The sequence below is a fragment of the Lytechinus pictus genome, chromosome 11 (assembly GCF_037042905.1).
Source record: "Lytechinus pictus isolate F3 Inbred chromosome 11, Lp3.0, whole genome shotgun sequence".
Classification (NCBI taxonomy): domain Eukaryota; kingdom Metazoa; phylum Echinodermata; class Echinoidea; order Temnopleuroida; family Toxopneustidae; genus Lytechinus; species Lytechinus pictus.
The window spans coordinates 31,219,881-31,242,054 of record NC_087255.1 but is presented as its reverse complement, the minus strand read 5'-3'; the positions used below and the strand labels follow the sequence as shown (position 1 = coordinate 31,242,054).

General features: G+C 36.1%; 1 protein-coding gene across 2 annotated transcripts in view; it reads left to right on the top strand.

Annotated features, from left to right (window-relative positions):
• Positions 1 to 2,960: 2,960 nt before the first annotated feature.
• The window catches only part of LOC129272132 (uncharacterized), a 42,028-nt gene continuing 22,814 nt past the window's right edge, over positions 2,961 to 22,174 (top strand). For both annotated transcript variants that reach the window (XM_064106344.1, XM_064106343.1), the window contains exons 1-7: positions 2,961 to 3,853; positions 10,142 to 10,252; positions 16,118 to 16,308; positions 20,217 to 20,339; positions 20,568 to 20,647; positions 21,106 to 21,146; positions 21,576 to 21,672. In XM_064106344.1, the coding sequence (XP_063962414.1) occupies positions 3,337 to 3,853; positions 10,142 to 10,252; positions 16,118 to 16,308; positions 20,217 to 20,339; positions 20,568 to 20,647; positions 21,106 to 21,146; positions 21,576 to 21,672 (1,160 nt within the window). In that variant the 5' untranslated portion in view covers positions 2,961 to 3,336. The remainder of the gene's footprint in view (positions 3,854 to 10,141; positions 10,253 to 16,117; positions 16,309 to 20,216; positions 20,340 to 20,567; positions 20,648 to 21,105; positions 21,147 to 21,575; positions 21,673 to 22,174) is intronic.

Genomic DNA, 22,174 nt, shown 5'->3' with positions numbered 1-22,174 from the left:
TTGGTCCTGGGTCTCAGTGCTCTCTGCCTTGGTAAATGTCAGGTCTCTTGGAGAAGACCTTAAGCTTTCTGTCCTCTTATCTCTTTCAAGAATTCATTACCACCACTTGTGTAATATAACAAATAAAAGTTATTGCATGGGCTGCAAAGGCTGGTACAGTTTGGTATTGTTCAAACTATTTCTTACAGATATTGAAATGTATTTGAGTCTTTGAGATTACTATTTGGCTATCAAAGTTCTGAAAAGGTAATATTATGCTTTGACTAATAATAAAAAAATGGGCTTTAAACTCAGAATATTTTTTTTATCCATTCAATTCATTGGTCAATACCTACATGTACATGTACGTGTACGTGTATACTTTTTTTCTTGTAAAACGCTAGGGCAGTTGTATTTTTGGTCCATGAATAGGCATGGACCTTGTTTCTTGGCCGGCCAATTAAAAAAAATATGTGAAAAAAATATCTACCTTCCAATCAGATTTCTTCATGATTTCAGCAGCTCTGATAATAGTAACTGAAATTAACAATTGATTAGTCAATTGAAACATAGCTGAGCTATAAGCTTTCGGTCATACAGAATTCAGATATATTTGTTTTCAGTAAAATAGATTTATATCATGGATTGCAGTCTTTATTGTCTGGAGAAACAAACATGTATACACTATTACAGAACTGCAATTTTACCCTAATTGGCATTTTATAGTCGTTCAAAAAGTGTGGGACAATATATTTTGTTATTATTGGAAATAGGCCTTGGCCCATCCAGTTTTATTGGTCTAGGATTCATTGTGATACAGTGACTCTTGGAGTCTGGGTCATGGAAGATGTGCAGTTTATTATCAAATAACATATTTCACTTAAAATGAATATATAAAAATACATAAATAATAATCCTTTGTAACAAGAAGCAGATACAAACTTAAGGTTTGAATCAATATACTGTGTTCAGGGGAGCATAACACTAAGATTAGCGATCAATCACTATATGATCTGACCAATCAAGATTATTGTTACATGCCCATTTGGCTAAAAATACTGGTCCAGGAATCAATCAGAAGCGTTCTTTCATATTTGCTATTCATCGCAAAGCTTTGTGTTACGGGGCCCAGGTCAGTGTCATTTTCATGAATTTTGCAACTATTGGGTGTGGAAATTTCCATTTCTAATTTACAGATGGAAATTAAATGTACCTGTACAGAGTGAAGGAATATAACTAAGGAACTTTTTTTGTAAAAATATGTGATATTATACAAGGCATTTTTTGCAGATAAAGAAAAGTCATATTTCGCTCGCTACTTTCAATCCGAGACCAACGAGGGGAACATTTGCCATGTTGCCCTCCCCGGGCTTTGCCCATAGGAATCCTGCACAAAATAGAGGGCAATATTTGCCATATTTATGCTAATGCGCTTGCGCAGTAGGAGCCGATTTTGGTCGCTTATTTCAGTATTTCAGAAATCTGGCTGGAACCAGGTTATGAAACAAAATACAGCGCATTGTAGACAATGCGCGGCGCGGCCAGTGCACACACAAACGTAACACAAGCGCAAGATTTCTACGCATTGAGACAGAGTGTATGTGTGCACCATGCATGATGCGCGACTGCAAGGTAACAATTACGTCACAATTGCTTATTAAAGGTTACTTCGCTAAGGTCGTGAATAACCTGAAATCAGAAGTAGTGATAAGCGAACAGGCATATAAATTGTTCCGAGTAGTGGCTTGAATTACACGTTGTACAGCTTTAGGTAATAATAATAATATTGACTGGCTCTTCTTTCCGGAAACATCAAATATGTCGCCCTTAAAAGAACCATATTGCCCTCGTCTAAAGACTCGAGCCAATATGATTCTGTTGCGGGCGACATATTTTATGTTCCCCTCAAGGCCAGTCAATATTATATAATTATGTACATGAATTATGAGACATAGTTATATTTCCTGAAAATCTGAACAAGTGCAATAGAAAAATATTGTTTCTGGGCATGCTGTTGTGAAAAAGGTGCACTTTTGTAATAGACATAATTAATTACCGATCATACATACAATTAATCAGTAATCATCAGTAAATGGGAAATGTTGTAACATACGTCATGTTGGGACAAATGATATTTTAAAGCAGCGCACAAATTATAGTATTCAAACATTTCTTGCAGAGTTTATAATGAGACATATTTAACAGCCAGATCAATTGTATTGAGCAGTTGTAAAGAAAATGCACTTGTTGTGCCATGTCCATTACGCAACACAAAGAATTTTAATGAAGAATATATGGAAGAAAAAGGGTCAATACACTTAAGTTGGATGTAGACAAGCTTTAAAGATTTAATGGGAATGTTTTTCTCACAATTTGTGAGAAAAACCCCCAAAAATGAATGAAACCTGTTTTAGAGAGATATGTTGATAGTATACTATCATTAGATTGTTTAGTAACTAAAGTTTTTTAAACTTATTATGGAATTTCAAATGTTTATTAAAATTAAATGTCACTCTGTGATCTGGTTCATGTGATCTAATTCTTGCCATCATGTATCATTCTCTAACACTCTTTAGAAACATAGATTAACATATAAATGTGCATCTGCATTGATTGCTTGTAGTACTATTATCATTACAGCTCCATAAAAGATTTAAATGCAGAGTTATGACATCATTTTACAAGCCTTCATTCTGTGTTGACTATTTTGTCCTCCCCTGCCATTCCTCAAATGCAAACTGTCTTGGGGCCTCTATTGTTTAAGAACAATAGAGACCTTCGGAAGAGATCATGCAGAGAGAGAAAGAGAGAGAGAGAGAGAGAGAAAGAGTGAGAGAGAGGGAGAGAGGGAGCATAGGTAAATTAACCCAGTAGTTCGACTACAGGAGTGATTACTTATCCGTGACAATCGTATAATAATGCACTAACTGCTTGAGGCTACAGCTTTTTTCGTTCATCCAGCATCAATATTCGGGATTGTTATTGGGGTGCAAATTCTCTCTCTCAGAATGTCGGGTTTACAGAACGCAGGCTATTTTACTGGTTGTATTTAGCATGGGTGTGTGGACATAAACTTCATGTCAGGATACAGGAACCACAAGTTGGTCGATGTTGATTGAAAGTTTGATTTATGATGGGATTGGAGTCATATAACATCATTCTGAAAGGATTACGAAGCTGTTGCTTTTGATCCCTTTTGATCGAAATCGCCGTGATCGAGTGAGGAGTTACTTTGTTTGGAGTGAACTTGTCGGTTCTCACGGTTGTTAAGAAAGTGAAGTGTGTGTACACTTGTCCCCTCTTTGGAGGTGTGTAACTGGAGATCGTCTGACGTGTGCTTGAGGCTAATTTGGCACCATGTCTCAGAGATCCTCCAGAAGAGAAAACGGTTCCTGGCACCAGTCGTTTGACGTTGAAATGACAGTTGATGACTCTGCCTCTATGCCAGAGAACGGAACCCATCCTATGATGAACGGAAACAACAACGGGACTAATGGTACCATGAAGCGCAGCTCCTCTCTCCAGAGCCTCAACATTTTCCGACGGTTCCCGGGCAAGAAGGGATCTCTCTCCAAAGTCTTTGGACGCAAGTCCAAGCACAAGATTTCCTCTGCTCATTCTAGTACTATATCTCGTTCGCAGGATAATGTGGCGTATGACTTTGAGATCCAGGGTGGACCGCCTTCACCTCCATCTGTCTCCGCCATGGCTCTAGGATCTGATAGGAGTACACAGGGGCCAGCTTTCTGGGAGATACCAAGGGAAAGGCTGGTTGTAGGAAATAGCAAGCAGTATGGACGATTTGGAGAGGTCTACTTTGGCAAGGTTTTCATCGGAAATCAAAGCCTGGCTGTTGATGTAAAGAAACAAAGAGGTAAGTCTATTCTGTTTTGTTTTACCATGGTTCCATATAGGAGTAACAACTATAGTAACATTGCAATTATAGCAGCTACCATGGGGTAACCTTGATTGTGATTGGTTGATTAGCCCTGTTACCATGGTAGTTGCCATATAGTAATGACATATCCATTGTAAAAATGGACCCTAGACCAATATGATTATATTTAACAATTTTTTTCTATTGATATACTTTCTGAAAATTGCCTTTTTATAGAGCTAAATATTATCTGAAACAGCTGTTCTTTGATTGGCAGGTTGTTGCTATATATTACCAGGGAAGCTGTTCATAAGTTGTGTGTGACTTCCTGGATGATTGGCCTATGAAGTGCCAAAATCTAATCCATGTATTATTTTCAATTAAGAATAAAAAATATTTGAGAGGCCTATTTACAAAGTATGACTGTATTTCAAAGTATTTAATTCATTTGTCTTCAAATGAAATTTGTTAGAAAAGATGTTCATGTAGGCCTACATATTTAAATTTGAGCAAAAATGCCAAATACTCCACTCCTAGATTTGTGCGTAATCATTTTGACAGGTTTTATTGTACAGGCCTATACAGTGTAGCTCGCATCATATTAAGAGATATTAGATTAACTGAGCAGTATCTGTGTATCTGTCTCATAATTTTATGATAAATTGTCTAAAATTTAATTTTTCTTGTCCATTAATCATTTTGATAACTGCATTTTCAGTATTTGACTATAATGAAGTCACCTGATTTCACTGACTTGAAATCACATTAAAGAATGAATCTTCAAGTTGATTATAGGCAAATTGAACATGTAAAGTACTTCATTCTAGCTGTTAAGCTTTCCAGTTGTAAATGTCCATCAATAATGTCCATAAAACTCTGTATTAATGTATTTATTAAGAGTTACATTTATGGCCCATTATTATGAATTACGTGTTGATACATCCTGATTTACAAAAAACAAGATGAAGACCAGGGGCCTGTAACCCGGGGGGGGGGGGGGGGGGGCACTTCCATTGACGAGTGGATACCATGCGCGACCATGGGGTCTCGAAAAGCACCCTAAAAACGTATTCTGAAAATGCACCCCTTAACAAGTATTGGGAACAAAACGATACTCTTGGCAAGTATTCCCTGAAATGAACCCCTAAACAAGTACAGGAATATTTTGTTATGTCACGGGTCCTTCGGTCGTTGGTTTACCTTTACACATCAATTTTGGTTTAGTACGACCCCACCTTTCACACCTCATGCAATCATGACGAAAAACCTCCATTTGAGAACACTATACCCCAGTTTCCCTTGCAATAAATTCTTTTCTCCAAGTACGACAAACCCTACTGCCCCAAGCATGCAATGTAAGTATCAAAACACCTGTTTCTTGACCTCGGTCCGAAGATAACACAACAGCCCGGCATATACAGTCACAGCAGGGGGCCACACACGATGGGATGCATGCGCAGCGCTGAGTGCGGACCCGGTAAGCATGACGTCATTTCTATTCGCTTACTTTCCTTATTTCGAGGTCGATTTTCTTCGTTCGAAATTAAAAATGAACTAACATTGAATTTCTGAATACAATATGCCTTTGAAAACGTGATTAAATATCGAATACAATAATTTCATTCAGAAGGTCCTACTACAGGCAGAGAAGTCTTACGTAATAGCACAGCTGTTGTTTATCATTTCGTCCTTGGCTCAACGCTCATAATCTGGCCTGTGGAGGTGAAATTTAGACAGCGGGGATTACCTGGCCAAGCGGGGTTGATCAGGCGGGTGTTTCATAAAGCTGTTCGTAAGTTAAGAGCGACTGGTGATCCTGTCTTGCGGTAAATGGTACACACCATTGGCGATAATCACCAGTCGCTCTTTAAGTCGCTCTTAACTTACGAACAGCTTTATGAAACGGCCCCCCTGGGCTTGGAAATGATGTTTTAGATTTTCAAATGCAAAATGGGGTGAAATACCGCAGTTTGCAATCTGAACTGCGGTACGTTCTCAAACGGGGGTTTGACGTAATGTTCGGACTCTAAACACGTAGTGTTGGGGCAAAAAGGACATCCTTCATAAAACATTTTAATTTTGTTTTATCATCCCCGGAAATTTTACCCTAAACACATAATTTCTTAGCGAAATAGATACCCTTTTTTCATTATTTTTGTGTTTTTGACACCCTTATCACGTTACGTAGGTAACGTGCCCTTGAAAAAGACATCCTTTTTACGTGTTTTTTGGGTCGCGCATGGTATCCACTCGTCAATGTAAGTGGCCCCCCCTGTAACACAAAGCTTACCAATTAACATTGGACATTTTTTCTATGATTGATTGCATTGACTACAATGTATAGTGGATAGTGAAAATCAAACTTACGATTAATCGCTTACTTTTGTGTAATATGGGACCCAGATTTTGCTTTGATAAAAAAAAGCACTTCAAGAGGCCTTTCTTTACTGCACATCATGGATAATCCTGTTTACTAGACCTTGATGATTCAAGAGAAATATTTTCCTTATTGTGTGAAGTGATTGGTTCACAGACGAAATGGAATGCAATGGCATGCCTATATTTTAAATACAAATTACAACTCTATTCAACCTAATAACAGGATGTAAAATCAAGCTTATAGTATCATATTAATCTTTTATTGGCAACAGCTTTGACCTAATTTTTAAAATTATTGTGAGTATTCACCAGACTTTGGAGACTATAAAAATAAGCATGCAGAAGAAGAAGTTGAAAAGTCTTTGAATAGCCATGTTACAATTTTCTCAAGTCTTGGCTATATCCTGGACTGTCTTGCCTGTAAAAAAGGAAATGTGACAGCTTTTAGAAAGGTAAAAAAAAAAAATTGTAAAGACAAACCGTACATGCATATACACCTAGATGCACAACGTAATGTAGCTTTATATGAATATCTATTCACAGACCAGAAAGTTCCTTTGAATGAATCATGAGATCAAGTTATTTTGTATAAAAAGATAATTATGAACATGCAAAGAAACAAAAAACTTATCAATTGATCATAGAACAAATTTTGATGATCGTTTCCATTGATCACAAAATGCAGTCAATCATAAACATCAGACAACAAGTCCACCCCAACAAAAAAAATAGAAAAAAAATCCAAGAAGCATAACACTGAAATTTCATTAAAATAAGAAAGTTATGACACTTTAAAATTTTGCCTAATTTCACAAAAAAGTTATATGCACATCCTAGACAGTATGCAAATGAGGGGTCTGGTGACACCACCTCACTATAATTATAATTTTCTCATTATCCTGTGAAATAAAGTTTTAGTCCCTCCTGAACATGTGGAATTACTAACATTTGATAGTTCAGTCAAGTTGGTCCTTATTTTCATACGTGTAAAATTAAAAATATTGTATGATTCAAACAATAAAAAGCAAAATTTAGTGAGTGAGGGACATCATAGACTTTCTCATCTGCATATGACTGAATTGTGCATATAATCGCTATAATCGTGAAACATGAGTGAAACTTAAAAATATAACTTTCCTATTTTGCATCTGATATTGATGAAATTGTCACTGTTATACTTGTTTGGTTTTTCTCTATTGATTCCAATCAACATTTCTCTGGGGTGGACTTCACATTTAAGTTACATGTGTTACAGAGCCCAAGACCAGAGTTCTGAATATAGGATGTGGAGTTCCATGTAGAATTGTTATAATGACAAACATATAAATGCATTTGGAGCACTAGCAGAAATGAGGAAATTGAGAAATATTATTTGTTTGTAATGTAATAGAAAAGGAAAAAAATCATTCTCCCTGATTAGATCTTTTCAGTGCACATAATAGCCATGCAGGAAGGCTTAAAAGAAATATTTATTGACAAAACATTTGGTGGAGTGAAAAGTATGTCAACATTGTTGGGCGTGTAAGAATGAATGAGTAATGCTCGTGATGTTTTTTAAGGATTTTAATTTCAGTCTGAAATACTTATTTAAAAGGTGCAGAATTTTTTTCCTGCATTTGTTAGATTTGAGTCATTTATTTACAAGTTTATGTCATAAATTAATTACTCCCTCAGAATAAAATGTGTTTTTCCCCAAAGATGTTTTACACTTTCAAACAGTTTGTAGTCAAAGGCATAGACATAGTGAATTATTATGACAATATTTAAAGGAAAATGTTTAGTTTCTTATGTGTTACATGTGTACCATTTAGTGAAAAAGTATGTGCCTTATAGCAGGTCTACATTTGTTGTAGTTGCTGTACAAAGCTGTAAGATTATGACTATAATAAATATTTTGCTTTAAAAGGATATTGAAAAATTATTCTTGCCAAAAGTAGAATAATATCAACAAGTGAAACAATGAAAAATTCATCAAGATTGTTTGAAAAATAAGGATTTTTCAGAGAAGTGTTGTCATGAATATGTAATCAGTAAGCTGATAATTGTATGTCCCCACTTATATTTTATTATAGAAAAAAATGTAGATATTGTTTTGTTTCATTTATAAAATCAATTTTGGAACAAAATTACTTTTGAGAACTTTCTGTACATCGTATCTAACACAATAATAGAAAAATCATTTAGATGTCACTTGTTTCATATTATTTATATAATGATCTTTTCTAAGAAAATAAGTTTTGAGCAATTATCTAACAAATTAAATAAGTGGTCAATCATATGTTTAACATTTTTGGAGCAAATAATTCAAAAATTGTTATTTGAAGTAATAAGATGCAAAACAAAATATGATGTAGTGACATCAAAGTTCACTTATTGCATAATGATGGTGACACATAAAACTGTTTCATAAAGTAATACAAAACTGTTATTTTTCATCAATTTTTTAATGTGTTTTGTATGCTTAAATCACACCTATGTCACATATTATTTTGTGTATCAGAGCATAAGTAAACTTTAAAACACCTTTTTGCTCCAATAATATTGACTGTTGTTTGACTCTCCTTGCATCATATAAAATCATCTGAATTGTAACTAATTAAATCAAATTCAAGAAGATTGAATGTGGTTGTGACCTTGAGAAGTAAGGAATGTCATCATTTAATGCCCAGCACACACTGTGCATTGCTATTGCAATAAAATCAAAGAGGGTGCGCCAACCTACAGCACCCTGCAACTGTGACCCGCTTTGTTGCAGTAGAATCGCAGACCAAATTTCATACCTTTGACATGTCAAATCTTTACTGTGATTTTTATGCGATTTTGCTAATTTTGACCAATCAGATTTGTCCTTAGATGATGACGTCATGGCCCAGTAGCTGCACTTCTGCAGCGCAGACAACATACACGCTAAAAAAAGGCGCCGTGAGATGCAGCGCGCTGCAGAGCTGTTGCAATGTTTGCGCTGGCCTGCAATGTGACTGCACTGATATGGGATTGGCAACTTGTTGCAATCAGATCTTAGTGCATCGCATAGTGTGCGCTGGGCTTTAGAAATAAATGAATGTGAAATTAAAGGGGAATCCAACCCAAATAAAAACTTGTTTTTGTAAGGAAAAGAAAAATCAGACAAGTTGATAGGTGAAAATTTGAACAATATTGGGCAAACAACAAGAAAGTTTTGAATTTTTAAAAGTTATAAATATTGGTAATCACTATACCCATGGAGACTTCAAATTGGCCGCATATGTGATGTCATAGTGATGTAAGGCAAGGACTACTCTTCCATGTACTCCAATACATATTATGGCTAAAATGTCATTTTTCTAAAAAGTTTTATTTCAAATTATATTTTTCTTCCATGAGGACATAAAGCAATATACTACCTGGGTTATATTTAGATTACTGCCCCAGGGGAATGGGTACTTAGGAGAAAACCACAAATCCCTGATAATAAAGTACATGGCCTATGGGAAAGTTGTCCTTGCCCCTTGTCATAATTTACTTACCCAGTTGCCAATTTGAAATCTACATAGTATCAGTGATCTCAATTTTAAAGCAGCCATAACTTTCTTATTGCTTGTCCGATTTATTTCAAAGTTTCACCATTCTGTTTAATTTATTTTTCTCCGTCCCAACACATCATTTTATGGCCAAGGCTGGATTCCCCTTTAAGCATTTGAACTTAATCAAGCATCAGGCTCTCTGTATTTTTCTGTCAGCATGATCACTCACTTTTTCCTCTGTAATTCTTCATCATTAATGTCTTTCCTATAGTGGGATTGTATGCAAGGATAATTTTAAGAGGTGCTGAGTGACACTCCTGTTTAATAGGATTGTCTTATTCTCAAGTTGACTTTTATCTAAGGAACTGGATAGATTAAAATTCCTTTGCGTTTTTTTCTTCAGATAACACCCCGCTAGACAAGAAGAAGATGCTAGCTGAGCTTTCAGTTCTTAGTCGAGTTGGTCGTCATGCCAACGTTCTTAATCTCATTGGGGCTTGTTCTAAATCATCAGGTAAGTTAAATTTGCGTGTGGTCAATAACGTATCCCCACACGTGGAGCTTTGTGGCCCAGTGGATTAGTCTTCTGACTTTGAAACAGAGGGTCGTGGGTTTGAATCCCAGCCATGGCGTAATTTCCTTCAGCAAGAAATTCATCCACATTGTGCTGCACTCAACCCAGGTGAGGTGAATGGGTACCTGGCAGGAATTTATTCCTTAAATGCCACTGCGCTGTTAAAGGCTTCGGGGCTAAGGCCAGGGTAATAATATCCAAGTCCTTTGGAAGCGCAAAGGGACGTTATGACATAATGTGATATGCGTTATACAAGAACTGCGTTATTATTATTATTTTATTTTATTGAATTATTTACCAACAATATTCATATGTTTACATTTTATTAAAAAAAAAAAATCTCACGTTTGAAACATAAATAAGGCCTAAAAATAAATGTTTATGTTGCCTTCATAAGCCCCAGATCAGAGAGTTGGGTCAGTCAGTTGATCAGTCGGTTAGTCACTTTTTAATTCCTTCGCTACTGTGATGCACAGATTTATACAGTTTCTCTTCTCGTTCGGGAGCATTCTAGCAATAGTATACATACCCATGTAATGCTCTAAGCATCTTGAGCTGAGAATATTAAAAAGAAAAAATCTCAGAAAAATATATTTTTTTTGTTCAAAGAACAAATTGACAAATATTACCAGCATAGCAGTATCTTTAATATTTTAGCAGGAATTGTATAGCTTGGCATGCTTCTCTTTGCCGAGTAGGAGTTCATTGTTATATTAGAGGGGAAAGTAAACAAAGTACATAAAAGGGCAAGAAAAGAAAAAGGGTTCTAATAACCTTCTGAAGTGTAAATAATTCCTAAAGAGATTTTAAATTCTTCCCATGTTGCTATTTCTTCCACCTTTCTCACGCACAAGTCGGTAGCTTGCAGTTATTTGAAAGCCATTATAGTTTTTATTACCCAAAATGCATTTGAATAGTTCTTATTGTGCTATTAGCCATTGAAGTTTAATACTGAATAAACAGTTTTTTCCTGCCTTTTTGGGGGTAAAATTTTCTTGAATTCATTGCCCATTTGCAACAATGAAGGATATTAAAATCATCATTCCTTTTCACCACATGAGTTCTTAAATTAAAAATAGTCGTCCACTCGTGCAGCTTTTCAATAAATTTTTGTACGTTAGTTGCTAAGTGCAATAATCACCTCAAAGGGAGCTCCATGTGTAATTTATTTGCTTTTGTATACTTTCTATAGCTTTTAGTTTGAATCAATTTTTGTTCAAACAATGCTGAGTGCAAAGTGACCGAAAACATACTATTATAGATATATATAGCATAGAATTTAACCCGTTGAACCCGACAGGCCGGAATACTGGCCTCACAGTGAACTTGCAAATACCCGCTAGGCCGGAATACCAGCCTGAAGCCATGCAAATGTGACAAGGGTTCTAAATGTCAGATGATCTTGTATTAAAAAATGATGTCATCTTTTTAGTATGTGTATAGGGATATTCAGTAGATAATTTCAGTCAAAATTGATTTCGGGAGGTTTTAGCATATAAATTTGCAAAAATATAGGCCTATATAGTACTACTCTACTGCGGAGGCTCATGTAGCATGTGCGGTAATACACGGCATATTATGCGGCAAGTCTCCTCCTGATTATGGGGAACCATTGATAAATCTTACTTTATTTAAAGTGATTTTGAGCCTAATGACAATGACATATATTCCCATGTCACCCATAGAGTGGGTATTAGAGAAACAATCATACAAAAGTACAAAATCATCAATAATATTTCATCAATTAATTTACAAATCACTTAGAGACACAGACACTAAAGATAGTTTTGTCAGTAGACTAGGTCTTCATGAAGCTATAAACAACTGCAGCTGGGCCGGGTACCATGGGGGGGGGGGGGGGAAGATGCTGTTTGGGCTCAAATCATGGGATTTGGGGAACTGTAGTCGATATTTGCAAATAATTCAGGGTATGGGTCACGATTGCCCCGAATAATTCAGGGTTCAAAGGGTTAAGAAGTCCTGTATTTCTTTACTAGGTCTATTTCATACTTCATATTTTGAATTCATTCTGTATTTTGGTTTAATCCCGGGGTTTAATACTCAATGCCACACATACCTGCACATAATACATGTAATATGAAACTGAAGAAACCATATTTTTCCTGTAGGATTATAGTTGATTATTTACGTTGTTTGCAAAGCAATTAATCTACATGTATTGTAGCTAGCATGAAAGTTAGGGTGGAGTCAGACTTCATGCTGACCATTCCTGCTATATTAAAAAAAAACCTATCAATACTGGTTATTTGGATATTTTGGCTTTGGCTGTTCAAATGTCAAAACATTCTCATGGTCATTTTCACTGCATAGTTATTTAAACTGAAGGCAAATAAATGGTATATACCGATGTATAACTGTCCTCCATTCATCGGGTGCCGGCAAAAATTTCCATGAGAAAGTTTTGATCAATCCTGTTGGTTACATGTATTTTGACAAATATTTTTTTTGTCCATATGTTTGCAATTCTTGCCCTACTTGTTTCTCCCCACCACCCTCACATATTTGAATAGAGGAAAGGATAAAAAAGAATTTCAATATTTTCCCCCAATCTTCTTCTGGATGGCACAGACCCCTATTGACAGTTGTTTCAGTCTATTAGATTTGAGCAAGCAGCGGGGGACGCAAACATACCCATGTCCAGTGTATGCTAGGAGATCCATAGCAGATATGATAAAGCAAATATTGATTTAATCTTCAATAGCTTAGGAATGCAAGTTCATTCAAGTATATGAGGGTGTGGGTTATCTCCCTATACAATGGTACGACGTCGTTACATCATTCAAAGTGATTTTAAAGTGCAATTACATTGTGTATTGCAGCTGTCATTTTAGCTTGGAATGTTTTATAAGGCTTTATGGAAAGTTTTGCTTGACTAATGGTGTGAATATATTGCAAGGCAAATATTTTCAGTACTTTTTCTTAACACAAGCTTATAAAATTAAAATGCATGTATGCAGAAGAATATTACTATCCTTACTGATATAACCAAATATTTTTGCAAGGAAGGCCATGCATGCCTTTGGCAGAAATTTGGTCAAAACTGTCAGTTTTATCAGAAATTTGACATCTTGTATCTGGTATTTACCTATCAATTGGTGTTCTTCATGAATCTTGAGTGCATGGAATTAAATTTTATGACAAGTATTATGTTATTCATATCATATTCATTTTTCTTCTTGTCTGATATGGTGAGTTATTTTACCACATGCCTACTCTGGTGAGCGTTTTCTTGGTATCACAGGCCTAATTCATTCCCCATAGACTCGTGTGTTAAATTGGCACTTTAAAAAATTCATAAAAAATAAGGATGAAATTCGGGGGTCGAATGTTTACTACCAGTGGATAGGATATATATCTGGCAATCCATATCTGACCAGAAAAGGGTCCCTCGACCGGCTCATTTTAAAAATAAATTGGCGTGTTTGAAGACATCGTCGGGGGGAGCAGATTCATCACCTCAAACAGCAAAATAGCCCTAATCCTTCCGCCAGTCAAAAATATAGTCCAAAATTGGTGATATTTCTTCCCAATTTGGGAAAAGGAAGTTCAGTAATTACCAAAAATAGAATCAGTGTTAGATGGACAATCATATGCATACACTTTGTCAATCAGCCATATCAAAATAGAAAAAATAGGAATGGGTTGGCTCGAATGAATATCTATGGCCTGCCACTAGTGATTAGGCCCGTGCAGCCTGTACAGGTATCACAGGCCTAATTCATTCCCCATAGACTCGTGTGTTAAATTGGCACTTTAAAAAATTCATAAAAAATAAGGATGAAATTCGGGGGTCGAATGTTTACTACCAGTGGATAGGATATATATCTGGCAATCCATATCTGACCAGAAAAAGGTCCCTCGACCGGCTCATTTTAAAAATAAATTGGCGTGTTTGAAGACATCGTCGGGGGGAGCAGATGCATCACCTCAAACAGCAAAATAGCCCTAATCCTTCCGCCAGTCAAAATATAGTCCAAAATTTGTGATATTTCTTCCCAATTTGGGAAAAGGAAGTTCAGAAATTACCAAAAATAGAATCGGTGTTAGATGGACAATCATATGCATACACTTTGTCAATCAGCCATATCAAAATAAAAAAAATAGCAATGGGTTGGCTCGAATGAATATCTATGGCCTGCCACTAGTGATTAGGCCCGTGCAGCCTCTTGAACCAAATAGTGATTTTTGACTGACTAGTCTAGCTACCAAAACCCTTGCATTTGAAAATATATGTACACTACCAGTCACAATTCTTTGACTACCTGTTTCACCAGAGAACATTAGATTCGGTCCACTGAATCAATTGTTCTCTGGTGAAACAGGTAAACAGGTATAGTCAAAGAATTGTGACTGGTACTGTATCGGCTCATACACAATGTACATTCAAACCGCCAATTAGCAGCCCATAAATGCTACCTTTTAACAAATGTTTTCATGTATATTCTTAAAAAGAGTGTTTCAATCAAATCACTAATGGGTGAATGTCTGAATGAATATATCTATCCAAAACAAATATTTACCATGTACTTGGATCACAAATACATTTACAGAAGTTTAAATAACAACAGGAATGGTTTTTAGGATGCTGAGGGAGCTAGGATTGTAAGGGCGGCCATATTCATAATAAGATCCAGGGCTCGTTCATACCTGAACATTTTGCCTCGTCATTAACGAGCACCAAATCTGGAACTCAATGGCACAAGGCAAAAGCCAATGCCAAATGACTAATGATCACCATGATTATTGTGGCAATTTAAGTAATCACATGATTAAGAGATTTAATAAATCCAATTTAACCCAGGAATTTTAGAAGTTGGAATATCTAGCCGTCGAATAAAAGGGGCTGGCAAGAACAGAACACTCAGAATTTCTGTTTATGATTCTAACCAGAATTAATGAATGGATGATGAAGTTAAAGTAAATGAAATATTTTTGCCATTTAGAGTTAATCAATGAATTTCATATATATTTGGTTAAAAGTATATGTCTACAATATAAAGAAAAATTCCAATACCTTACTACTAGTACCTGTAGGTGAATCTGCCTTTGAAGTCAACTCTTTTAGGACCACAGAAATTGGGCTGAGAAGATGTTCATAACACATGTTTTAATTTCCGGTCTGAAATTTTCTTTTACTTAAGGGATTGTTTGACTTATGGAAGTTTGACTTTAAGAGAGTCTACTGTACCTAAATTCAAGTATGATATATTATAAAAATAATGAATGTTTATGAGTGCAATGGACAGAATACTTCATGAGGTGAAAGATGAAATGATCCATTCAACGAGGTGTAGCCGAGTTGAATGGATCATTATTTCATCTTTCACCGAATGAAGTATTCTGTCCATTGCACGAATGAAAAAACATTCATTATTTGGTTTATATGACACCTAAAAATTGATTTTTTTTTTCATATGAAATTTATAAATTTCGATGCAAAACATGCTCATGCAGTGCGAGTTCAGTCAGTTGATTGTTACGTCATTACAACATGCGCACTGCTGGTTCCTGCAGCTGCTGCAGCAGAGCTGCAGTCTCGTTGCGTGCGTGCAATGAACAAAATCATATAGATCCAAAATTGCACGATGAATGGATCCAAAATTGCACGGTTGATGACGTCATTGCAAAATGGGCTGAATGAACGATATTAAACAACCAATCAAATCACTAAGATCTATCTACTGTAGGTGTCATATAACAGTGGTTAACAAATTACTCTATGTATTTGAACCATATATGCTTTCAAGCCCTCACAAACCAATCCCTTTCTTTCCTCCTTGTCAGGTCCAGTCTATCTCGCCTATGAGAGTATGGAACCGGTCAGACTGGACGTTTACCTTAGGACCATCCAGGATACCCATAAGCCGGTCACCATGCATGTACCGGACTTCAACATCACCACGCCCCTCATGCCCCTGCTCATGAAATTTGCTGTGGATATTGCATCCGGTCTCTCTCACCTTGCCTCTAAAAAGGTAAGAACTGCTTGTATTAAAAAAAAATGTGGTGTAGTATATTGGTTTAGACTCTTGTCTTTCAAACAGAGGGCCATTGTTCCAAATCCCAGCTAGGGTGAGTTTCACTCCAGCAAGAAAATTTTCAACATAGTGCTACACTCAACCCAGGTGAGGTGACTGGGTATCTGGCAGGTTTAATTCTTTGAATGCACTCAGCACTGGGAGCTGTTGCTTAATCTGATGACTACTGAATTCTGTAGGTCCCATAGGCTTTGTACAGGGATCACCATGTTCCAGGAGGCAATGGATTAACCTATTGAATTCTGTAGGTCCCATAGGCTTTGTACAGGGATCACCCTGTTTCAGGAGGCAATAGGTTAACCTGTTGACCATTGAATTCTGTAGGTCCCATAGGCTTTGTACAGGGACCACCCTGTTCCAGGAGGCAATGGATTAACCTGTTGACTACTGAATTCTGTAGGTCCCATAGGCTTTGTACAGGGACCACCCTGTTCCAGGAGGCAATGGATTAACCTGTTGACTACTGAATTCTGTAGGTCCCATACCACTCGGTTCCAGTGGTCAATTTAAAAGCTAAAGCAGGAGCAATAACCATATGAGTTACATGTTGTATCCTCTGGAAAAGGCACTTCATAATTCAGTTGATATACATGTATATATTTTTTTAAATATGACATTGAAGGATCCAGTTCCAACGGTGTCTAGTAATTGAAAGTAAAAACAAAATGGATTTAGAGGTAAAAAATAATAACATTTAAAGTATACACCCAATTAGTCAGCAAGGTTTTTCTGTAAATTTTTTTTTTTGATCAGCTCATTTGATCAGCTTTTGTGTGTTTAATAAAATATACAATTGAATCAAATCAATCTTAACCTATAACAATTTAATCTTAGTGGGAATGCGCCCACTTTCAAGGGATGCAAAAACATCCCAGAGTAGAAGAGGAGGAAAAAACCACTCGAAAAGTTTGATATGCTAGCAAACATATTCAAAAGCTACTGGCATCTGGAAATCAAAGGATTGTCATATTATTGTATCGCTAGATCTTGCATTCCAGGCCTAAGGGGCAGCAATTCAAATTATATTATCCCATGACCTTGTTTAGACCACTGTACTTTGAACTTGTCTTAGACGTTTCCTGTGCGGAGACATCTCAAATGCCACCATATCAATCTAATACCTACAGAATACATGTATGAGTCTGATTGGCCAGTATATTGAATGGTCTTACTGGGGGTTGCGTAGGTGTCATGCACACCTCTTCACTGTATTGAGTGACATTCTGGTATACCTCCGTTGTGGTGCCTATAGCAAATAAATATTAAACCACCCTTTGAGAGGCAGTCCTTTCAAATTTTAGGCCTCGGTTAGCAGCGAATTCGCCTGGAAGGCACTGAATGGAGGGAAAGTTCATCGACATTGGAATGGGACATTATGACATTAATTGAACAGCATGAGTTGGTATTGTGCTTTATTGAAAGCCCTCTGATATGTAGAGCATACTCATATTTCTGCTTTATGTCTTGAGCTTTGTTTGTGTCAGCGTGTGCTCCTTTGAAAAGCATGTTTTGACTGGTGTAAACATTTCTTTCATACTTATGGTTTAAATAGGAATTGTAATTGATAGAAAATATTGCTTGAGTGAGTCGTTTTGTAAACCTATTCTTGACAAAGTGCCTGCAATTTGTGATTTGGAAAAATAACTCTGGCTGAAGAGTCCCCTAAATAAAGCAAAATACATGGAAGGAGGAGGAGAAAAATCTACATATACCATGCAAAATTTCATTGCACCAGTATCTTTTGTTTTAAGAAAAAATATCTGTAGGAAAATGATTAGTAAGATCATTATTTGGGAAGATGGGCTGTAAAGGCTAACCTCGCATAACCTTCAAGATTCTTCTCATATACAAATTATCTCATAATATGGCGCAAAAAGTATTTCCAAGACCTAGTCTACTTTCGTTCCTCCTGTTCAGTCAGGTCCCTCCGCTCAACATTTTCCTCTAATTTAAATCACGGCCCTTGCATAAAGACCCACTAAGGTGATTGTGCGTTTTCTATTTTTGTCCCTGCCCTTTGGAACAAGCTCCCAACCCATACTCAAAATACTCCCTCTGTTGAAACATTCAAATCCTCAATTAAAACTTTTTTTTCAGCGCTAGCATATTATTATTTTTGTTGTTGATTTATTCATTGTTTACATTAGTCAGCCCATCTTTATGCTTTGAATAACCTGTATAAAGCGCCTTATGAATATTATCATTATTGTTGGTAAAAAAAAAACCCCTTAGAAACATACCCTTTTTCTCCAATTTCGGGGTTCCAGCTAAAAAAAACATACATATTTTCTTGAATTTTGGGCTTCCTTTAAAGAAAATTACCACTGTTCTTGAATTGTTTGCTTCCAAATAAAAAGGACTACCTTTTTATCACATCTCAGCCTCCAGAGACGTGTTGGCCATACTGCAAAATTTTCAAATGAATCCTTCATCTTTTCTCTCAAATATCACTGTTTTAATCATGATATCTACTAGATCATTGTGATACACTGTACTTATCACGCTTGATTCCTTAATTTTTCATGAAATTCTCAGTCTTGAGAAAAACCTTTATATTCTTTTATGAGCCGATATTGACAATAGGGACCTGTGAAGCAAATATGGTGTCATTTTGACAATGCTGACAAACACCAAAGCCCCAAGTTGATGGATTAGAATATATTCCATTTGAGGTTGAGGAAAATGGGTTAAATACAATATAGCCATTCGATGAAAGAAATGCAACTAATTGAAATGAAATGCAAGGCAAACAATGCGCTTGAGATAGAAGATTAAGGATTTTTTTCATAGAGGGATGGGGGAGGAGTTTTTCTTGTTTATATTTTTTTCACCCTCAAAAAAAAAAATTACTACTACCACCCCCCATGTGTTACATTATTGATACTAAGTAGGGGTTTATTTCCAATTTTTCTAAATGCCTATTAGTCCAGTTGCCAACTTGTCTACTATCATTTGGTCTACCATCAGTTCGTCCACTATCCACGTGGTCTAATTGCAAATTCGTCCACTCATCATTTCGTCTAATAACCAGTTGGTCCATTGAGTAATATATATTAATTGTGCAAAATGAATGAAAATGTAATGGAAATTAGACCAACTGGATATGAGATGAAATGGTCATTATAGACAAAGTGATGCCTGGACCAAATGGTTTTTAGACGAAATGTTGGTGGACGGAATGGTATTAGACTAAATGAAAATAGACCATGTGGTGAGTGGATGAGTTGGCAATTTACCCACAGTAGGCACAATGCATTTGAAAAGGGAAGTACAGGTTAATGGTCTATATATACACCAACTTCATCTACTCTGTATTTGGTCCCAACCCAAATCCGAGTTCGTCTGTATTTAAACTGGTTCTAGCATACTCAGAGACACAGCTGATACTCAAGTTATTCAATTCAATTCATTTTATTCAATCATTTAAACTAACTAGCAAAACTTATAATCTTTTGTTTCATTTTGATGAAATTTTCATTTTTTGCTTGATTCAAGTTGATTAAAAAATGAAATCAACTTGATATGTGAGTGGTTGGGTATATCTCTTTATGGGATGAATATTATTTGAATTTGCAATTTTACCTTTTAGCTTGGTTTAACTTGAAAAAAAAATCAATTAGATATGTGAGTATTACTTTTTAAAAGAAATATGCGAGGGCGGAGGAGGTACCATGTGATAAAAAGGCTCTGCAAAAGGGAAAGAGGTTGAAGCGATTTGATACATCCTGGATCCAATGCTGCTGTAGAATATTTGTTATGATTCCTATCTAGAGCATTACAATTTGTTTCTACATGTATCTAGAGCAATATATTAATGAAGTGACCTTGGATTGATGTTTATACAGATCGTGGAGCACAGCCTAGGTGTGAGGAATATTGCGCTGACTGTTGATCTTGTTGCCAAGGTAACCGACTTTACCATCCGAGATGACACCCAGAGTAACGGGCGAGCGGTGAATGGAAATGTGGTAAGTGGGGCTATACAGAAAGTAGTAAGAATGAGAGAGTTAGAGGTAGAGAGAGAGAGAGAGAGGGGGGAGGAGAGATGGAGATAGAATGGGGGGGGGTGAGTTAGATAGAGAGAGACAGAAGGTTAAGGGTGAAAGTGGAGGGGTCGCAGATAGAAGAGGGATAGAGATTCTGTATTTTATTTTAATTTATTTTTATTGTTTTACCAACAATTTTCTTTATTACAGCAATCTTCATTTCCCCCCACTGCAAGATGGATGGCGTATGAGACATTAGTGTTTAGCACTTGTACAGAGCAAAGTAATGTGTAAGTACAATCAATTTACAATCGATTCATGTTCATATTTGGAATCAAGTCTTGCAATCAATTGAAAACTTGTGATCTAAACATCTCAAAGACAACTAATATTTGCATTTTCTATTTTTTATTTTCTCTTTTCAAACCTTGGAAGGAGAGGTCTGTTGACAGGCATCACACTGTCTTAGTTGGGTATGGGGGGGGGGGGGGGCTAGGCAGGATTGGTTGTTTGGTATGCTATTCATATTGGAATGACATGACAATTATTTGATTTGTTTTTCTGCATACATAAGATAGGAGTTGCTGCTACCCTGTTTGGCATTTAACGTTTTAAGAGATAGAGCAATGTCAATCTTGCACTGCACAGTGGCTGCCAGGCCCACGATCAATTGAGCAAAATGAATTTTCAAAGTATTTTCAGATTTCTATTTTGAACAATAAAAAGTGCATTTTCACTTTCCTTTCAGATGGTCTCTTGGTGTTATAATCTGGGAAATCATGTCATTTGGTGAGTAGATTTTTTCTTTCGATTTTGTCCTGTTTCAGGCCTGCCAACCAATACAATTTTTATGGTATTTTGTACAATTTTTCTCAATAAAAGACAATTTTTTAATGAAGAAAAATTCATATGTAATACATGAAACTATTCAAAACAAAAATCAAGGGAGACCTGCCATGAAACATAGAAAAATTAGGCAAGACTGGGACAAAACTATATTTTGTCCTTTTGTTCTCATATATTTAACAATTGTTCACACCCCCCCCCCTAAAAAAAAATTATAAACTGAAGATTAGCAAGCATATCAGAAAGTCTCTCTGGCTTTGTTTTCAGTTTTATATCTGCATAGCATTTCACTTTTGTTTGGAATATACTGTATATGATCACATAATTCAATTGTTCATTTCGTTTCAAATCAAAATTGTTTTTGCTATTCAGGTCGGGAACCATTTGATGGCTATCACGTAGATGAATTGAGTAAAAAACTAACAGAAGGCTACACGTTGAACCAACCAGATGGGTGCTTAGATGACGTGTAAGTTTAAAGAAATAAATCTGTCTTCATTGTTGCTATTGCTCTATTACAGTATTTATCTACAAAGGCAGGTGGGTGTTTCATAAAGCTGTTTGTAAGTTGAGAGTGACTTTAAGAACGACTGGTGATCCTTTCTTGTCGTAAATGATATTCACCATAAAATGTTCATTGGTGATTATTTAGCGCATAAGAAAGGTTCACCAGTCATTCTTTAAGTCGCTCTTAAATTACGATTAGCTTTATGAAACACCCACCAGGTGTGTATCATATACTACAAGAATGAATCACCAGTCGTTGGTAAAGTCACTTGTAAGTTATGAACAGCTTCATGAAACACCTACTAGATTCTGTTTAGGGTATTTGTGATAAATCTCTTGCTTAGGAACATTTCATGCAGGTTTATGTCAGTCAGTACTGTTATAAACTACTGAAATCCTTGTATGTAATTGGCTGAGAGGTACTTTGTCATTGAAAATCACTGTTCATACAAAAGACAATTGTG